Genomic DNA, 17,895 nt, shown 5'->3' on the forward strand with positions numbered 1-17,895 from the left:
CTAATAATGAATACATTAGGGGAAAACAACTGGCATGGAAGAATTTAGGGAAAAAATGTTTTGAAATCAATTTCATATCCTGTTCAAGAGGAATGTTTTTCTCAATTTAATACTGACACTGCAATTGTCATTATTTCATAAGGCCCATTCAACAAAATTAATATAGAAAATGGGGAGCAACTTACTATGAAACAAATAAAATGGAAGAATCAAAGGGTAACGTGCTCATGAATATTTTTTCTGAGTTTTATTGATATAATCTATGTAGTACATACATTCATTTATTAGATTTATGGCTCTGTTAGTAGAGCTGTTTCCATATGTCATGAGATTTTTTTCATTTTTCTTTGCAGCTTTTCTCTGCTCTTTTATCTCAAGTCCCAGCTTTAGACAAACACAGGCAAATGTTTCAAAACAACTTAAAAATTTAGGGAGGGAAAAAAAGATGTAAAATGAAGGAATAAACACTACATCAGCAGAAGATCTTTCAGGGGGCAGCCAGCTCTGCTTGTCCCTAAAAGCATGACAACTCAGGGAGAGATGGGTAAAGATTTTCCCATCCACAGTGTTTATGTCTTTTTGGGATATTGGCTATCCTGTCACAGAGTAACATAATTTATAACAGCCCTTTCCCTTGTGACTCCTCCTGTCCAACTGTTCATGATGAAATGGCCTTTAGGGGCAAAGCTTTCTTGGGACTTCATTTTGTGAGACTTCTACAACTATTTATACAGGCACAGCTGAAAGATAAGTTGGGATTTAGATCCACTTAGCACATGTGTAAGGAGTTTATGCTTTTAGCTTAACTTTGCCACTTTTTTCCCTTCCCATGTGAGGGAGGATTTTTTCTTCATTTTCTCAGTGGCAAGCTTTTTTTAAACAGGGTATTTATATTCTTGAGATGCATGAAGAGGTATTAATGCTGGCAGAAGGAGACAGTGGGAAAAAGGAAAAAAAAATTAGAATCCATTTAATAACCAAACAAATGATTGTGACAAAGACCTTGTTTTCCATACCTGCACTCCTCACCTTTGTCCCTGCCAGCATTAATCACCTCTGCAGCATCTGTGTCCCCAGGCAGTGCCCTGCATGCTGCTTCACTCAGGAGATGCTCAGTGTGTATATGGATTAAGGTCAAGGTGGAAAGTACACCTGCTTCTAGCTCAGTGCTATTTGTCCTTACATGCTGGAGCTTCTCTCTTCATTTAGAGAAGTGTGTTTAGATGCCTTTTGCTCCCAATTTTATTGCAGCTTTAGGGATAAAACGAAGGAATTTCAGCAAGATGTAGTACAGGACCTAGCAAATACCTTTTCTTGTTGCAATGTGTCTTCAGTCACTCAGTTCTACGCTCTTCCATATTCAATTAAAAAGAATCTATAGCTGCTACCCCATAGAGCTTATCTAAAAAAGAATTCACTTCAAAAAATAAGAGTGAGGGGGAAATTGCTAAGAAACCATCAAAAAGTTACTATTCAGAGAGTACAGCATACCAATATCATTAAAAACCCCCAGGATTAATCTTGGAAACTATATTCTCCCTGCTACCCTTCCCAGTCCTACAGCAATCCTGTCAGTGATTCAGCATCAAAATTAAGTGGATGCAAAATTCAGCACCTGGGGTTTGCCCTTTTTAGCAGCACCAGGCCCCACCCCATGTCCCCAGCTAAGATTGTGTCACCTTCTGGGACACAGCCTGTCCCAGGACTTTGACAGAATGTCCTCATAGGAGGCCATCCTTCACTCCTCTGTGGTGAATGTCCTTCTGGTTTTACAGGCATGTAGCCAAAGACAGGAGGATTAAGCAGACTTATATCTCTTAGATAAAAGACTGTAGATTTCAGGCTCAGTTCATCTGTTCCCATCACCTCATTCAGTCCAAGTATGAAACTTTCTTCTCCTTCTGAAAAGTACAGCATCACAAACAATCCCATATTATTATTACTTTCAATACATAAAGCAGTTTCATGCCCTCTGGGAGAGAACACCTAATACTTCAGCTTGCAAAAAATACTGAAAAAGACCTTTTGCAAATTCACACTTTCTGAAATTCTGATTTATGCATAATGCTCCGAATTTTGCACATCTGTCTTTACAAGGAAAAAACCTGCAAAACACAGAAAATCCTGCAAAACACAGAAAATCACTTCTGCTTCTGCAAATAACCTCTCTTTTATGGTATTCAGATAACAAGCTCATAATGTTATCCCAAAAGCATACATTCCCTTCTTGCAGGACTCTTCTTCATTTAAAACCTCATAGAAGATTATAATTGTTTTAACCAAAAAAAGCATGGTAACACATGAAGCAGGTGTAGGATCCAACCCACCTTGGTGCTGAGCTTGTGCTACAGCACAAACAAGAGAGACTCCTTCATGTAAACAGCAAACATCAAGGTCTCCTAATTCTCAGGAGACCTTTAGAGCCACCTACTCACTTCATCAAGGGGGAATTTATGGACTCAAATCAACACCAACACTTCATTAAATGCCTGAAACATAGGAGCCCAAGTTAGGGAGACTAAATCTCTCCTGATCACTTTTAAACCCCCTCTGGTTTTCTTGCTGGACTGCAAAAGGAATTGCTGCCCTTTATTGGAACTTGTCTTGTCAGCCGCAATATAGACACACACATGAGAATAAAGCGGGTGGAAATTTCAGTTCCTATTCTTTCCCTTGTTGTGACCTTCTGAATGATGCTTTCTTGCAAAACCAGTGTTGACCAAAATGAGGGTACACATCCTGAGCTGTTGCTCATGCTGAAACCAGCCAGTCAGTGCCACAACCATGACTGCATTAAACATGCTCCTCTAATTACGCTTCCCAAAGTGCTTGGATTTTTTAGAAAGACAGAATCAAAATGTGCCATATGCGCCACCCTCCTGTTAGAAATGTGATGAAAAAGACAGTGAAAAGGAAAAAAAAAAACCCTCTGAATGTTGTTATCACTGTCCTTCTGGGCCTCCTGAGCCCTCCCTGCTTCCTCCTGCCAACAGCTCAAACCACCTCACGCTGCTGGCAGCAGTGCAGAGGCACTGCCTGGCTGCACAGGGAAATGGCAGAAATGCAGGATTTTTCCCTTGGAAGGCTGGTTTCAGTCTAAGTGAGGAGACTGCCCCACAGCCACAGGGCTTGGAAGACTCCTGCTTTCTGCACACCTTGAGCACTATAAACAATGGGCTAACAAATGGAAAGTCCTCCAAGAAAAAAGTACCTGTGGCCAACCCAAGCTCCAACAAACCCTAAGCTGAGCTGACTTAGATATGACTGCAGGTATGACTGATAGCATTTTCCAGCAAATTCAACAGCTTTATAGAAGTAGTTCTGACCAATGCTACCTCTGAATACGATTACATGGAATCATTCAGCAGTCACACACTTCTAAGCTATTTTCATTAAAGTTTTATTCTGTTTATGAATCAAAAGAAATTATTTCCTGCTGCCATTTTATACAGTAATCCATTGTTTTACTTTCTCTAGGGAGATTCTTGCACCTATGAGCAATAAGGACTGAGAAGCCTTAGCTGAGCTAACTACCCCTTCACTGCACATTGTGGAGCTCAAAAACACATTTGCAGACTTATAAGTGCATTTACCCTGCAAAGCAAAGGGTATTTGCCATTCTTACTAGGCCCCTTGCTAATATTTGTCATGGCTTTTTTGGGCACTGAGATATTTTTCAAAGAAAATATCTAAAAAATTTAAAAGGAAGAAGATTTTGGCAGAGGGAAATTAGAAGAACTGAAAAATGTCTTTCATTGAATGGCATAAAAGTTGCAAACTGTCTCCTCACTCTCCTCCACTGGTATCTGCAAGGGAAAGAGAGGAAGAGTTCACCTCTGCTGAGCTGCTTCTGTTGCTGAGGTCCAACAAACCACAGCATCCCCAGAAGGAGAGAAATTCAGGTAAATAAGGCATTACAGAGCTGTGCATTTAATTTTGAGCAGAACATAAACTGAGTCAGCTCTCTAGTTTCATTGTGACCCACAGTGACACAAAACATGAGCATTTCTGATCAAGCCAAATCATCTGCTTCTGTGCAGTAGCTGAGGGATGCTGATCCTTCCATGTAAACCTAACCCAGCTTTGCCTTCAGCAAATCTTGTATTTATGCTTTAACTGCTTCCTTAAGTAAACACCCCACTGCCTGCCTGACCCTCCTATTAGGCTTGCCCTGATAGCAAAGATAAATGCGTATTTTGATGCTAACACATATTTTCTCCCTAATTGTATCATCTGAGTCCATTAAGAACAATTTTTCCCCATCCTGTATGTCACAGCACATAGGCAGACTCCCCTGAATCACTGATTTTTGTCTGTTCAGGTTAGACTTAACAAATTAACTGTTTTTATTCTTTCTCTGTGGCTTGCACTCTTAAAACCCTACAGCATTTCTTTACCCTTCTTTGAACCCTCACCATCTAAGATATAACATCTGCTGTTACATAGTTAACACATGTATGAGTTCATCCAGGGTTAAACAGGATTGACTGAATTATGGACAGTGAACACCGTAACAGTGATCCTGACCAATCTGACTATTTTTTAAAGTTTATTTACTGCCATATGAGGAAAATTCCTTATTGCAATTTTGCAGAAATTTGCAGAGCCAGAATAAGTGGCACCCCTAGGCAACTTTCTCTACTTTAAGCATGATTTTGAGATGACTTTTTATGTTTCCCAATAATATCACTGAAAACGATTTTGCTCAATTTGAAGTAGTTGAAACTGATTGCAAATGTTAAATGAATATTTCCATCTACATAGGAAATCTTGCTCTAATTTTCATACAAATATGTTACCTAGATCTTTTTGAACCTTTTTTGCCTCAAAATTTGCATTTATTTTGAGATTGGGCAACTGGAAATGTTTGGGGTTCCCAATCCTCCCACCCCCAGGCCCCAAGTATTTTACTTAACTATGAAAGGAAATCAAGAGAAGTTTAATTATGGTTTGGCAATAGTGGAACAGTCAAAACCGTAACAAATTGTTTTTCTGTCATGGTAACAACCCTTTCAAACTGCACTTGTCTACCGGATATTAACATAATAATTAATTAATTACTTTTGGAGGGGGATGGCAGCAATGTATTTACCCAGGATCATAAACTCTGAGGAAGCATCTGGTTTAAAATCCTACCCTGCTTTTGCTCAGTTTTATAGCTGACTGCATCAAGGCTGAAGAAGGTCAGTAACTTGGCTGAGGTCAAATTTGGTTTTTGGGTTTTGCCTGCCTTTATTCCTTCCACCATTACGTGAGGTTGTCTTGTAAGAACTTGGAAAATACCTCAGAAGATAGTACCTTCAAATATAAGTCCAGAAAAAGAAAGAAGTTAAAAAATTATGACCCAAAAGTATGGCATGATGGAGAGAAGTTTCCAAAAACATGGCAAACTATCAACTGGAAAGGATGCTTACTTTAAATAAAAACAGAAGTCAAATATACAAGCAAAATAACACAACTTTTGGTCAAATTCTTCACCACAACCTAACTTCTACTCAGATAATGTCAATGCACTCTAGACAGACAGTAAATATTTAAAGAAAGATGAAAATAAGGCACAAAAAGTAGAGGATTACTCTACAGCTCTCCCAGCAGGACAGAAACAAGCTCCACCAGTCCCAACCACTGAACTCTGACTCTTACACACAAAAAACTCCTAATGTGTCCACATATTCTACACTGATACTGGTCTCAAGCTGTGCTTGGAAGTAACCCAGGATTTCCAACATAGACTCCATCAATAGAATATATTTGGATCATTTCAAACACAAAAAATCCAGCTTGGAAGAAATTCATCCACGGACAAAACAAAAAAATCCAGGCAAGGCTCAAAATTCAGATCCCTTTTCTAAGGGTGACAGAAATAAATTGCTCCATATCACTAATCTTCTGTTGCCTTCTCAGCTCAGATACCTCCACACACTGGAAAGACATGAGAGAAAGCAGTGAGCTGATCAGAAATTTGGCAGCTTTCTTCAGTTGTCCAAGCTGAGCTAAACATAAATTAACAGGACAAGAGGACACCACAGGGCTTTTTTTTCTTAAAAGCAAGCATGCAAACAATTCATATGTTCACGTTAAAAGAATGTTCCCAAGAGAAGAAAAACAAAAATACAATGAAAAACAAAAAGGAAATAAAAAGGCCTATTTTAATTATACAAAGTTAAGATTATCAGTGAAGCTCAGGAATATTTTCCACCTGTGAAAACACATCTTCCCTGTCATTTAAAGCTCTCTCTTTCCAAAAGCTGAGCAGGTGCCTGAAATTGTGTCGAAATTTCTGGTGCCACAAAGATGAACGTGCCTTACCAGGATCATGTGACCGGTGGAGATGTCCATGTTGGACTGGACTGGCTCCTCACACCAGGACGAGGTGCTGCTGCGGGCTGAGGGGCTGGGGATGGGCCCATCACTGAACTGGGAGGAGACGCTGTTGATTCGGGAGGAGTGCAGGGGCTCGGGGCGGTCAGAGCTCTTCACTGCCATGCGCTGCCGGCATAGCTCCTAGAGAGAGAGAGAGGAGCAAACAACCCACAGTTAAGAGTAATTACAGGACAGAGTCTACTAAAGACATATGACTTACAATATGTTTCCAGGGCTGGAAGTGTTTCCCCCCCTCACTGCAGTAATTTTTGGGCGGCTGCCTGTTCCGTTAAGCACAGCTACAAAGGGATGCTCAATGAAATTACTACACGATCACTGCCCTAACCTTTCAAAAGTGCAATTATGACTGCATGCACATCTCCATATAGATAACCAAAAATCATATTTTGGAGTTTGACTCCTCTAGCAAATATATTTTTTTTTTCTCCCCCCACATTCTGCAAAGCCACTTTTGAACCGCACAAGCTCCTGTAGTTAATGGAGTTGCACGGGAGTAATTGAGAGCGCTGCTTGGCCCTGGATATGCAAACTCAGCAAGCTCAAGGCAACTGAATTGATGTGCTCTCCAATGTAAATCCTCCTTGATAGATGCCTCATTTCTCTTCATTAAAATAGCAAACTCGCAACACTTCCTCCCTGATGTGGGGCAGAGAGGATGAGGAATGACATTAACGAAGAATAAAAGCAGAAATCTGTCATTGTATTGTTTAAGCAGCTTTGGCGAAGAAAGAAAATTCAAGCTATCACACACACTAATGCAAGTCATGTTGAAACACCAAAATAGATAGCACTGGGAATACGTATTTTCAGTTGCTCTCATGCATAGAATTCCTGCAAATATACAGAATTCTGGTTAGGTAGCAGAAAATCCTGCTGGTAAAACCAACTCCTGATAATATAAAATTCTGATTCTTATAGGATGAGCAGACCCACAGTCACACTGCCAAGTTGTAATGCTGTTAGAATCAGTTGTGGTGGTGAGATCACAGATATTGTAATAAAATGATCATTTTTAACATATGACTACTGTCCATGAGGGGTCCTTGGCTGCAAGGCCCCTTGGCAAGTCTATAGGATGTGGCCAAATTGCACACACAGTATGGGGACACATTTATCTCAGATTACTCATTCTGCACAGATGAGTTCTAAGAACTCAATCTTTTGCCTCAGGCTAACAAAATAATACAGGCTGAAAAATTCATACCATTGGAATGCCATGGCTTCTGTTTTCTTATTCATTGATAATTTAGTTGCAGCCCAAGTGCCATCAGTAGGATTATCTGAAAACCACTATTTATCAACTGCAATAAAATCTTCTTTTCAGACAGGAGTACTTAAGACTATGTCTGGGGCTTTTTATAACCTTGCAAACTCTAGGAGACTGAAGGGGGATCCCAACCCATGCAGCAGCAAGCATTCAAACAAACTCCCTGAAACCATTGTACAGAGTCTCCTCCTGTCACCACATGACAATCATTAAAGACCCCTTCAAATATTCTTTTCTACCAAAATTTCTGTCTTACTTGCCATTAGAGATGCTTATGTGGACTTTTACTATTTGATAGTATCTAATACAGGATGTATATGCATATACACATACACGTATGCATGCATGTACAAATTAAGATACACTGAGATAAAATTGGTATCATTTATAGACAGGATATATTTCACTGTCTATTACAAAAATACAGTCAACAGAAGCTTGGGAAGCAAAGATTACTAATTCTATGTGGTGTCAGTTGTTGGAATAACTGTACAGAAGACTGTCACAAGTGAAACTGCTACCTGACTCCATCATTGTGTTTTTGTATATTTATTGATTTTGTCTAGGCCATGAAAGAGTTTTTCTAATTTTTACCAAAAGTAGGTGTTTTCCACACTTGAGTGGTATCTATTCTGTCACTTGGTACTTTTTAGCTTCCTACTAACCTTAACATGAAAAATATTAGAAAAATAAATTAAACTTCAAAAATATGCTGAATTGAGTCACATATTTTGGTGTTAGACAGGTCAGTTAAACTATCAGTATTAAACCCAAGACTTTATTTTTTAATAAAGGAAAAAATGTCATTGTGTCTCTTATTTTTATATATAGGAACAAAGAAAAAACCTCTTTTCCTCCTTTTCTCTGGAGGATCACACACTTTATAAGAAAGGCTAGCAATAGTCCTCAATGTCTATTACTAACCTCAGAATGACCCTGCAGTAGTGTAATTTCAAATCCCTGCTTTTAGCAGATTTTGGGGAAAAGTATAACAGAGCGGAAGCTTTTTAGACAGGAAAATAAATCTACAAAAAAACCAAAAAGCTGCTCAGATGTTTAGACATCAGCCATTCCTAGAGGGAACGGTTTATTGGACTAAGCAAAAGTATAATAAGTAAAGGTACAAAAAAAAGAAGTCTGTCACATAATTGCTAGAAGGATCTGTCTTCTGACTAGCATGCCATGTGGCGTTGATATGAATTTATGATATTCTAATAGACATCCTGCCACTTGACTCACCCCAACTCTGTGCTAACAATAGCATTTGTACTCAAACAGGATCTTTGTTTTTAAGTTGATCTGTTCCTGCTGTTCATATCCTGCCTCAAGTCATAATCCTCTGCTTTTACAAGTGGTTGCTGTGGAAAGGATTATAGACCTCTGTTAACAAAAAAGAATTGAGATCAAGCGATCTCTAAGAAATTAATGTACCATTTTTACATGAATTATAATGACAAAAGAAACAATATTATAGACAATTGGTTCTAGAACAGATTAACCTCTAACCAAAAGATCTTTTTGTACATAACTATTTAATATGTTACTAAGAAATGTTGTTTTATAATGAAGTTTAACATGTTCATGGACCTTGTGGAAGAAGGTGAAGTTGAGAATCATAACAAATTTAAATATGTTTAAAAAATATATACCTTATCTCAAATATTAACATATTTCTTTCCTGACATATATAGAGCCAAAACAATAATTCCCAGAACTGCTGTAACTGTCAAATACCTCAAACAAAGCAACCACGTCACTGCACTCTGCTGCAAAAAATGTTTAATGTAAACAGGAAGGTCAAATCATAGCTGAAGCAAAAACGCCCCTGAATTTCTTGATTGGAGTTTTAAATCTCCATGACAATGGGTTTTCCCCTGCCTGTAAACAGAAGTCTTTGGGTTGAATTTATTTCCAGATCAGTCTGACAGCCCTCGACAGCTCTTCCTTCCCCCTCTCCCAGCCAGCCCAGCCCTGGCTGAGGAACCTGTCCCATCCCCACACACACATCAGCCACCTCAGCACAGCTCCAGCTTCTGCTTCTCCAAAGCCACCTCTCTGCCAGCCCAGCCATTCCAGCTCCCACTTGGGTTTCTAGCCTGGCACTGCAGGGATAACCTGTTCAAGACCACCACATGTAAAAGCTTTGATGCACAGGGTGTTCTGGGGAGCCCCAGGGGTTCCCCCAGGACATACGGACAATGGACATCCAGCTCAAAGCAGGGAAATGTCTTTATGTGGAATTTGGCCTTGAGATGGGTCATCAGCGTTCCCCTCCTGCAAAAGGCATTGGGAACATTGGGGTCTCACAGTGTGGGGTGTTTCACACCATCCCATGGCACTTACTGAGCTGGCATTTCTTCACAAATGCACAAAGCCCTGGATGGTTCAGACCCTCGTCAGTACAATATCTGTCACCTGTGCCCTTCTCTGCATGCTCAGGTATGCTCTGCCTCCCTCTCCAAAATGTTTACTCTCAAGCATTTTGCAAATCAGCCATGTACCAAACCACAACTAGAATTCAAACTTGACTAAAATGTCAAAGCTTCATACTGTGACAATGACACAAACTGTATTTCTGTATTGTCTCAGCCATTAAAAATATTTTCTAAGAATGAATTCAATTTACTGCTGCATTTCTATATTTAGCAGAGTGGCTGAGGCTATTTCTGCCATGCTGAGACTCAGTAATGTCTAGCCATTGTTTGTGTATAGTTTGAGTGCCATTCTTCATTTAAAAACATCATTTACACCTAAAAAAGCAACCATAATACATACAGCGAAAGATGAAGAAACGATCCTCCTGACCTTCAGGCTATGATCTAATGGATGGGTTGGACATAAACATTTATTTAAAAGGTAATTTGAAGTTTATGACATTATTTCCCATCACATGGGAATTGCTATCATACTGAGGCACTTACTCTGTTTTTTATTTCCCAACATTTATTATCAAACTTATATGGCGGTCACATGCAGTATATAATGGAGAAGTAATATCGCTGCATGACAAAAACTGCCATAACCAAGATAAATATTCTGTAAATAATGTTGAGTTAAATGAGTTCAAAGTACTGCACCATGATCATCTGCAGTGAGTTTTTTATTTGACACACAATTGATAACCTTAAACAAACCATAAACAGTATTCTTGGAAACCCCTCAATCCTCTTCACAATGAGGTTCTAAAATATTCCTCGTACTTGGCTGTCCACACAGAGACAGGGAGAAGCATGAAGTGCAACTATTTCCTCAGGTACAACAAACAGATTTTCAAATCCATGCACTTCACTTGTGAATGAACCACTCTGCAGCATAAATGTTGCTTATCCACATTTAAAGAAGGGCATGAAGAGACTTGCTGCACTTCCATGATTAACAAAACTGGGAGCCAGTCTTGCCACCATGTTTTATTAGGTGAGTCTCTGAACCTGAAGAGGTAAGAAACTCTCCTCTCAAACACGGGGGCATCAAGTCTGTTCAGAAATGGAGCCCACAGATACCTGTCCAGGCTGGTTTGGAGGTGTGCCTTGCTTACCAGCAGAAGTGTTAGGCCATGTCACCAGCCAGTGACAGGCGCTGTGATTTCTGCCACGTGGCTTTGTGAGGCACAGCACCCATTAGGGTCACAGAAGGGCAAGGCAGCAAAAGAGAGCTCAGAGAAATTTTCATCTATCATCTACTGGAAAGTCCACTTAAGGAAATTGGAAAATCCATTGAAGCTACAGTGCTTACTGAAATGTTTGGTTTTAGAGAGAAATATATGTATATGCCCTGGTAAGGATTATGAGTACAGGTAACCATAGAAGTAAAATCAGATGTAACTGAGGCTAATGGGTAATATTGAATCTTTTCTCTTGATTTACTTGCAAAAATGGAATTTGAGAAGCTCAGGTGACACAGTACAGGCAGGAGAGCTGACTGGAGCATCCCAGTTAAGACATGGCCAACATTCACCTTAGCTCTGCAGTCATTAAACACGAGCAATTCCCCCTCAAAGCTGCCTCCAGAGAGGATGCTGCAAATACTTAATGCAAATTCTCTAAGCAATGCCTTCAGGTATTCCAAGTCCAGCCAGTGATGATGGCTCCTGAATCATTCTCTTCTAGCTGGTACCAGGAGCATGAAAAATGTTCAGTCCAAAGCAAACAAAAATAACTTCGTATCTAAAACACTGCTCTTCTTTCCCAGCCACTGTCACCTCAGATCTGACTAACAGGAGATCTAGGATCTGATGGAAATGTCAACTTTTCAGTTTATTTAGAAAAAGAAACAATTTAATTACTATATATTAATGAAAATAGATTTTGCAATTGATCCCAAAATTTGCACCAAACCAAAAATTAAGTCCAGGAAACAGGGCTTATATTTCCACATTTTAAAGAATTTTTTGTTTAGCAAATTAAAATAGAAACCACTTGAGTTAGTCCAGAAACAAGTGTGACAAAATTATTCTAGAATTAGCAAAATATAAGAAAGAATAAAGCTTTCCATGGATAATTATTAAGAAAACGCAGAGACACTAAACAAAGAAATTACTGTTTATTAAAAGTGATAGCCGAGTGTACACCAAACCCTTCCAACCTGACCTGCCTAATATTCTATCAATCAAGAAACAAATCTGCTTAAGCAGGCATGATCACAAGAACACTGTGTTAATTTTTTTGTGAAATGAACATATTTCTCAGATATTTTAAATTAAAATGCTGACACTTAATTCTAAATTATTCAAGACTACACCTTTTAATAAAATGTATAATGAAGATTAAGAATATATGTAATCTATATGCTAGGTATGGAGGAATAAGACCTTTAAAATGCCTTTTTTTTCTCCTCAATGTTAGTACATTTAATTCAACAGAAGTGTCATTCTCCTTTTCAGGAGGTATTATTCACAGGATGAGCTGAGGTCTGCACATACAACCTGTATTTCACTGTTCTGCAATGGATGCAGGCATAAGACAATGAGAATTTAAAAAATGAAAAAAATAAGATAAGCTCTTTTTTTTAACAAATGGATGTAGGACTATAAACATCATTATTCTCTAACTAAATTTGCTTAGTGTTACTACAGGGTGAAGCTAAAGTCATTTGGCTGCCTTTGTTTTGCTTTTGCATACTTGATAAGCTTTCAGGTGTTATAAATTTAACTTTAACTTATTTACTGTATTTGTAGCTTTGGGGATAATTACAGCTTTATTACCATTTATTTTTGAGTTATTGAAACATACTTTCAAGGTTTAGCTTGATTTTAGCATACTTTTTGTCCAGGAATAAAAGAGCTGCTTACATACAGGGAATATTTGCATGTATATTTTCTATCCTTCTCAGAAAAAGCAACTATATCTGATATCTGTGTCCCTTCAGAAAAGGGATAAAGGGATATATTGAAAAAATGACTGAGAGTAAGATTTTGAAAGACACAGCATCAAACATATCATTACACATCCACACTCTGGACAATTCATTTTTATCTAGACTTGAATGTGATAGATCTTGGGAGGAAAAGAAACAAAAAAAGAAAGAAAAACTAAGAAAGCAAAATAAATTTCTTTGACTGTCAGTGCAGCCTTCATGTGTCCAGTTCAGTCCACTATCTGCCCTCTTGTACCACACTCTCTATATCTGACTATAACTCTGAACCTTGGGACAGGGAGGATTACTTTGCTTGATTTTTAAATGATCTAAACCCCAGAGATGATGTTTCTTTTTGAGAGCATCACAGCCAAATACAGGCTTGAGAATCATTCTAACAAAACCTCAATTTTGATTGTGGCCTGTGAAACCTAAAATTTCAATTATTTTAGCATTGTGTGTGCTTCCTGGTGATGACTCATGTCATTATCATTCCCCTTTCCCCAAAAAAGTCGAGGCCATGAAGAAAGGGAAAGCCAAAGAAAACATGGCTAACTTTAAATGAAAAATGACTTTTCCTTTTTTTTTTTTTTAATTTCTTTGATTTCTTTGTTGTATTCCCTCTCTTTAAATTCACACATTTGCACAGCCTTATCCTACCAAATTGAATGAGAAGCCATCATGGTCTTGTACACATCTCCAGGTGTCCAGCAGACATAAAAATTGCACAGAACCAAAGATCCTGCCTATGCAATACAGCTTGAGAAAATAGCTTTACTTTTATTCTTTCAGCAACCTCTCATCAATGAAGAAGCAATCTGAATCGTCCAGAAGCTCCTGAAGGAAGCAGATATCTCCTACAAGGCTCACATTGTCAAGGAAGACATGGCAGCATAGGTCTAATGACATTTCTCTGAAATAATGATAATATTGCCCTGCAATCCATGCCAGGAAAGCACAGGTATCTTTGGGGATAATACTGCTTTCCACAGGGTCAGTAAAATTTGAAGACCATGTTTAGGTTACTTGGCTGTGGAATGTTTTCCCATACAAAAGACCACCGAGTGGGACTGCATGAGTATGACAGTTTAGAGCCTTTATTTCTAAAAGTTTTATGAAACAGATGCTGACTAAACAGGACTCCAGCACCCTGGTCTTCACAAACAGGAGATACACAATGAAAGGTTGTGATTCTTTAGACTGATTTGGAAGAGTATCTTCTCTGCATGATGACATCATGGTAGCTTCCCAAGGAATTCAAAGAATTTAAAATTTCCTGGATGACTCCAAGGAAATCAGTGTGTGTTTAGAATAGGATATATCTGTAAAATGTGCACCTGAAGTCACCTGAGATCTACTGGTGTAAAAGCACCCAATTTTTTTTTTTCTCAGGTTGTCAGAGTTTTACGGGCCTTGCAGTTCAGACAACTGCAATTCTGGAAGTGATGGTATATCACACTGACCTACCTGCCACAAAAAAAGTGATTTCAACCAGTGCTGGTTTCTAAATTGCATTTCCCACATTTCAGCTGCGCCTGCATGTAATGTTTTACAAGTATATGAGTATGTGGCAAGTATGAATCTGGGAGAGGAAAGATTTCTTAAAGGAGTAACCAAAGAGATAAAAAATAACAAACTTCACCTTTGCCATGTTTTGTGCATATTAACTAACTCCAATACATGCTCATGAGGGCACAGCTGCTCCTTAATATGAATTGGCACAGAAAATTCCCCACTAGCACAGTGGAGCCACAGAGCCCAGTATGGGTTACAAATAAACCATAGCAACAATTGAATTAACCTGAAAGGACACACAGAACCACATGTGAATCCATCGTGTGTTTTGCCTTTGTCTAACCCACCCAAAGCCTGACCAGCTTCCAGCAGATGCCAGTGCTCTTAAAGATAACTGCCACAAATGTTTCCTTTCTCACTCCCAGCATTTATAGTTGCCTGGGGCCCAAAGTAGGCAAAAAATGCAGTCCCAAGACAGCTGTAGTTTCTCAGCAAAGCTATACATTAAGGCTGTGTAGTCCACTATTTTATTGCCCTGCAGGACTGAAAATGGAAGATCATTTCTGCTAGAAATAAGAATTCCCAGCAGCCAGTAGGACTCAGTGAGCACTTCCAGCCTGGAGAGAAACAAAATAGCCACTAGTTTATGTCTAAAAATGTTATTCTACCCCACTGCAAAGACTAGTATTGCTTCTCCCTAAATCTGTGTAACTGCATTCATGGTAACAGAGTTTCTAAAAGCAGTCAGTGAAATTGGAAAAGAAATCCTAAAACTTCTAAAAATCCCCAAATACTTTATTTTTTTTCTCCACAGAAGGCAGACACACATCAGAGGCAATGCAAGGATAAAGGAAGTATTTACCAAAGATGGCCATCAGTGACAAACTTTTTTTAATAATATCATCTATCATGACAGTCAAAATTGCCAGTCATTACCCCCTCCTGATTTGAAAACTAAACTCACTGCTTTTCACCCACACTCTACCAAAAAAAAAATTAAATCCCTCATCAGCTCTGCTGGGAAGACCAAATGCAAATTTAGTGCACAAGTGTTAAAAAAGGATCTATAAAGAACAAAGTTGCTACTAAGTCACAGTTGGTTATTAAAAGCCAAATCTTTGGTAATACAGAGAAACCCTATTAAACTATGAGAACAAATAGTATGTATGAGTTTCCTCACATCTCTGAGTACAGACATTTTTCTCTATTGCACATCACAAAAGTCTTCAAGGATTAAAAAATGGTCAATATTTCTACACTCTCATTGCACTGGTGTAATAGAAAATACTGGACAAACTAACAGGGATTTAATATGTGGTACTGATGGTCAGACATACAGAGACCTCATATTTTGGAGAGGACAGAAACAGCAGCAAAAATGCAAAATTTTTCTTGGGCTCTCCTGTGTCTCTCTGTACAGCTGTGTACAGCTGGATCAGGGCTGTGCCCTGAGAGTGCCTGGACAGAAGAGACCTGTACCTCTCTCCATGGTCCCTGACCTGTCCCATGGCACATAAATACCCTAAATATTTAGTTCCACTAAATACCCTGCAGCAGAAGCAGCAAGGGGTTAATGTGTGTGTTCGTCCAAATAAAAGGATTTCCCTGGCCATTACTGAGGTTCTGCATTTTCTTTTCCCAAGCCATGCAAGCACAAGGGGTCACTTCTCTCCCTTGGACCCCTCCACCAAGCACCAGTTTGTCTTCAAGATGCACCACAGGAACAGCATAGGGGGGCAAGTTCTAAGTAAGCCCATTTCTTAAATGTTCACACTCATATTTGGATTATTTGAACACCTTGGGCATGAAGCTATAGGCATCTTCTAAAACATTATTAGCTCCTTTATCACAGATTTTTTTTTTCTCATGTGGTTCCTTTGGTTTTTGAGATTCCTGCTAACAACTTGTGCATCAACAACATTCTGCAGAAAGTGTTGCTTGTTGCACTTTATTCTTCTATTAGTCTCTTATTTTACATACTTAATGTAACTGAAAATCTTTGTCCTGGTGGCCAAAGACAGAATAAAAGTTTCACTCTTTTCTTCAATTTCTCATTTTATATATTTATTTTCTTTTCTATACTACTTCTTGTTACTGTTTTAGAAGAAATAATCTGTCTTTTCAATCTCTCTTCATATGAATTTTCCATGCCCTTAATCATTCTTGTCACCTTTTCCTTGCTCCCTCCATTTCTGCACTGTCCCTTTGGCAATGGAGTGACCAGCACTCACAGAAGCCTCGAGCATTGATTTATCCTTAATTAAATTCTAAAGCCCTCAAAGAAGCAAACAGAATTCTTAGTTAACAATGCCTGCAGAGCAATGGGGTTGACTCAGACCTCCAAAAAGAAGCTGAAATTTGGAATAGCTTGCTAGGCAACCCTTATGTATGTTTTACCTTCACACCCAAGTGCTTTCCAGTGAGGTTAACTAGGAGCTGCAGTTCTTTATTTTGTTCTTGGGGGTCACAATACACAGAATTTCCATGCTCAAATTCCCATGTTACTATACATACTGTTATCACACAGTACAGAGGGAGATGTATGACATAATTTCCCTATACAAGATAAATTTACATGTGTACATTGTTTTGCTTCCAAAAATACATTCAGCTCCATCACATTTCTCCTTCTATTTGATGCAAATAGCCAGCCACTGGCACCTTGTGCTGTGAGCCACTGCAGTAAAACCTCTTCCAGCAAATCACTCCATTCAAAGCATTTTTCCTTCCCAGAAAGCCAGAATGAACTCCACTTGAGAAGCTGAAAAATGGTAAAATCCAAGTATCTTTTCCCCATGCTGTCAGAAAGGCACCAACATAGTGAATTTTACCTTTTCATCTTTCCCTTGTTCTTTTCTAAGCAGTGGGGAAGATCAGTATGTCTCCAACGAGGGAATATTCTCCCCAGTGCACTGCTGAAGACGAGGGGGGTGTTGAGAGCAGCAGTACCAGAAAATGGGGGGTGCTGGTCCTTAGGGCTCCAGTGCAGCCCACCTCAAACCAGGCATCTCTGCTGCTCTCAGTGGGACCAAGGAAAAGCCCCCAACCTGCATGGGGGCTCCTTGGCTCCCCAAGCCAGGCAACACTTGATGGGGGGAAAAACAGTGATTGTCATCAGCCACGCTAAGCATGTAATCCCAATACCAAAAGTGAGTTTTATCAGGATAATGTTGAGCTGTTCTCACTTTGTAGAGCAAGATCAGCCCTTTCTGAGATCTCTTGAGTGGCTGCCAGAATGTGGTTCTGCAAAACAACAGCCATCCTATATAAAAGGAAAATGCTGGAATCATCAAGAAGCCTGCAACTATATCAGCTGGACAGGAAAACAAAAAAATAAAAACTGCACTGAAATTCAACAGGGTTTTATCTGTATGAAA

At 39.1% G+C, this 17,895-nt stretch overlaps 1 protein-coding gene across 1 annotated transcript in view; it reads right to left on the reverse strand.

Moving 5' to 3' along the window:
• The window catches only part of PTPRN2 (protein tyrosine phosphatase receptor type N2), a 634,421-nt gene that overhangs the window by 79,350 nt on the left and 537,176 nt on the right, over positions 1 to 17,895 (reverse strand). Inside the window, exon 14 of the mRNA XM_054274266.1 lies at positions 6,310 to 6,504. Within this exon, the coding sequence (XP_054130241.1) occupies positions 6,310 to 6,504 (195 nt within the window). The remainder of the gene's footprint in view (positions 1 to 6,309; positions 6,505 to 17,895) is intronic.

This window comes from Melozone crissalis, unplaced genomic scaffold, assembly GCF_028551555.1.
Source record: "Melozone crissalis strain CALT ecotype California unplaced genomic scaffold, PUWL_Pcris_2 ptg000016l_1, whole genome shotgun sequence".
Classification (NCBI taxonomy): domain Eukaryota; kingdom Metazoa; phylum Chordata; class Aves; order Passeriformes; family Passerellidae; genus Melozone; species Melozone crissalis.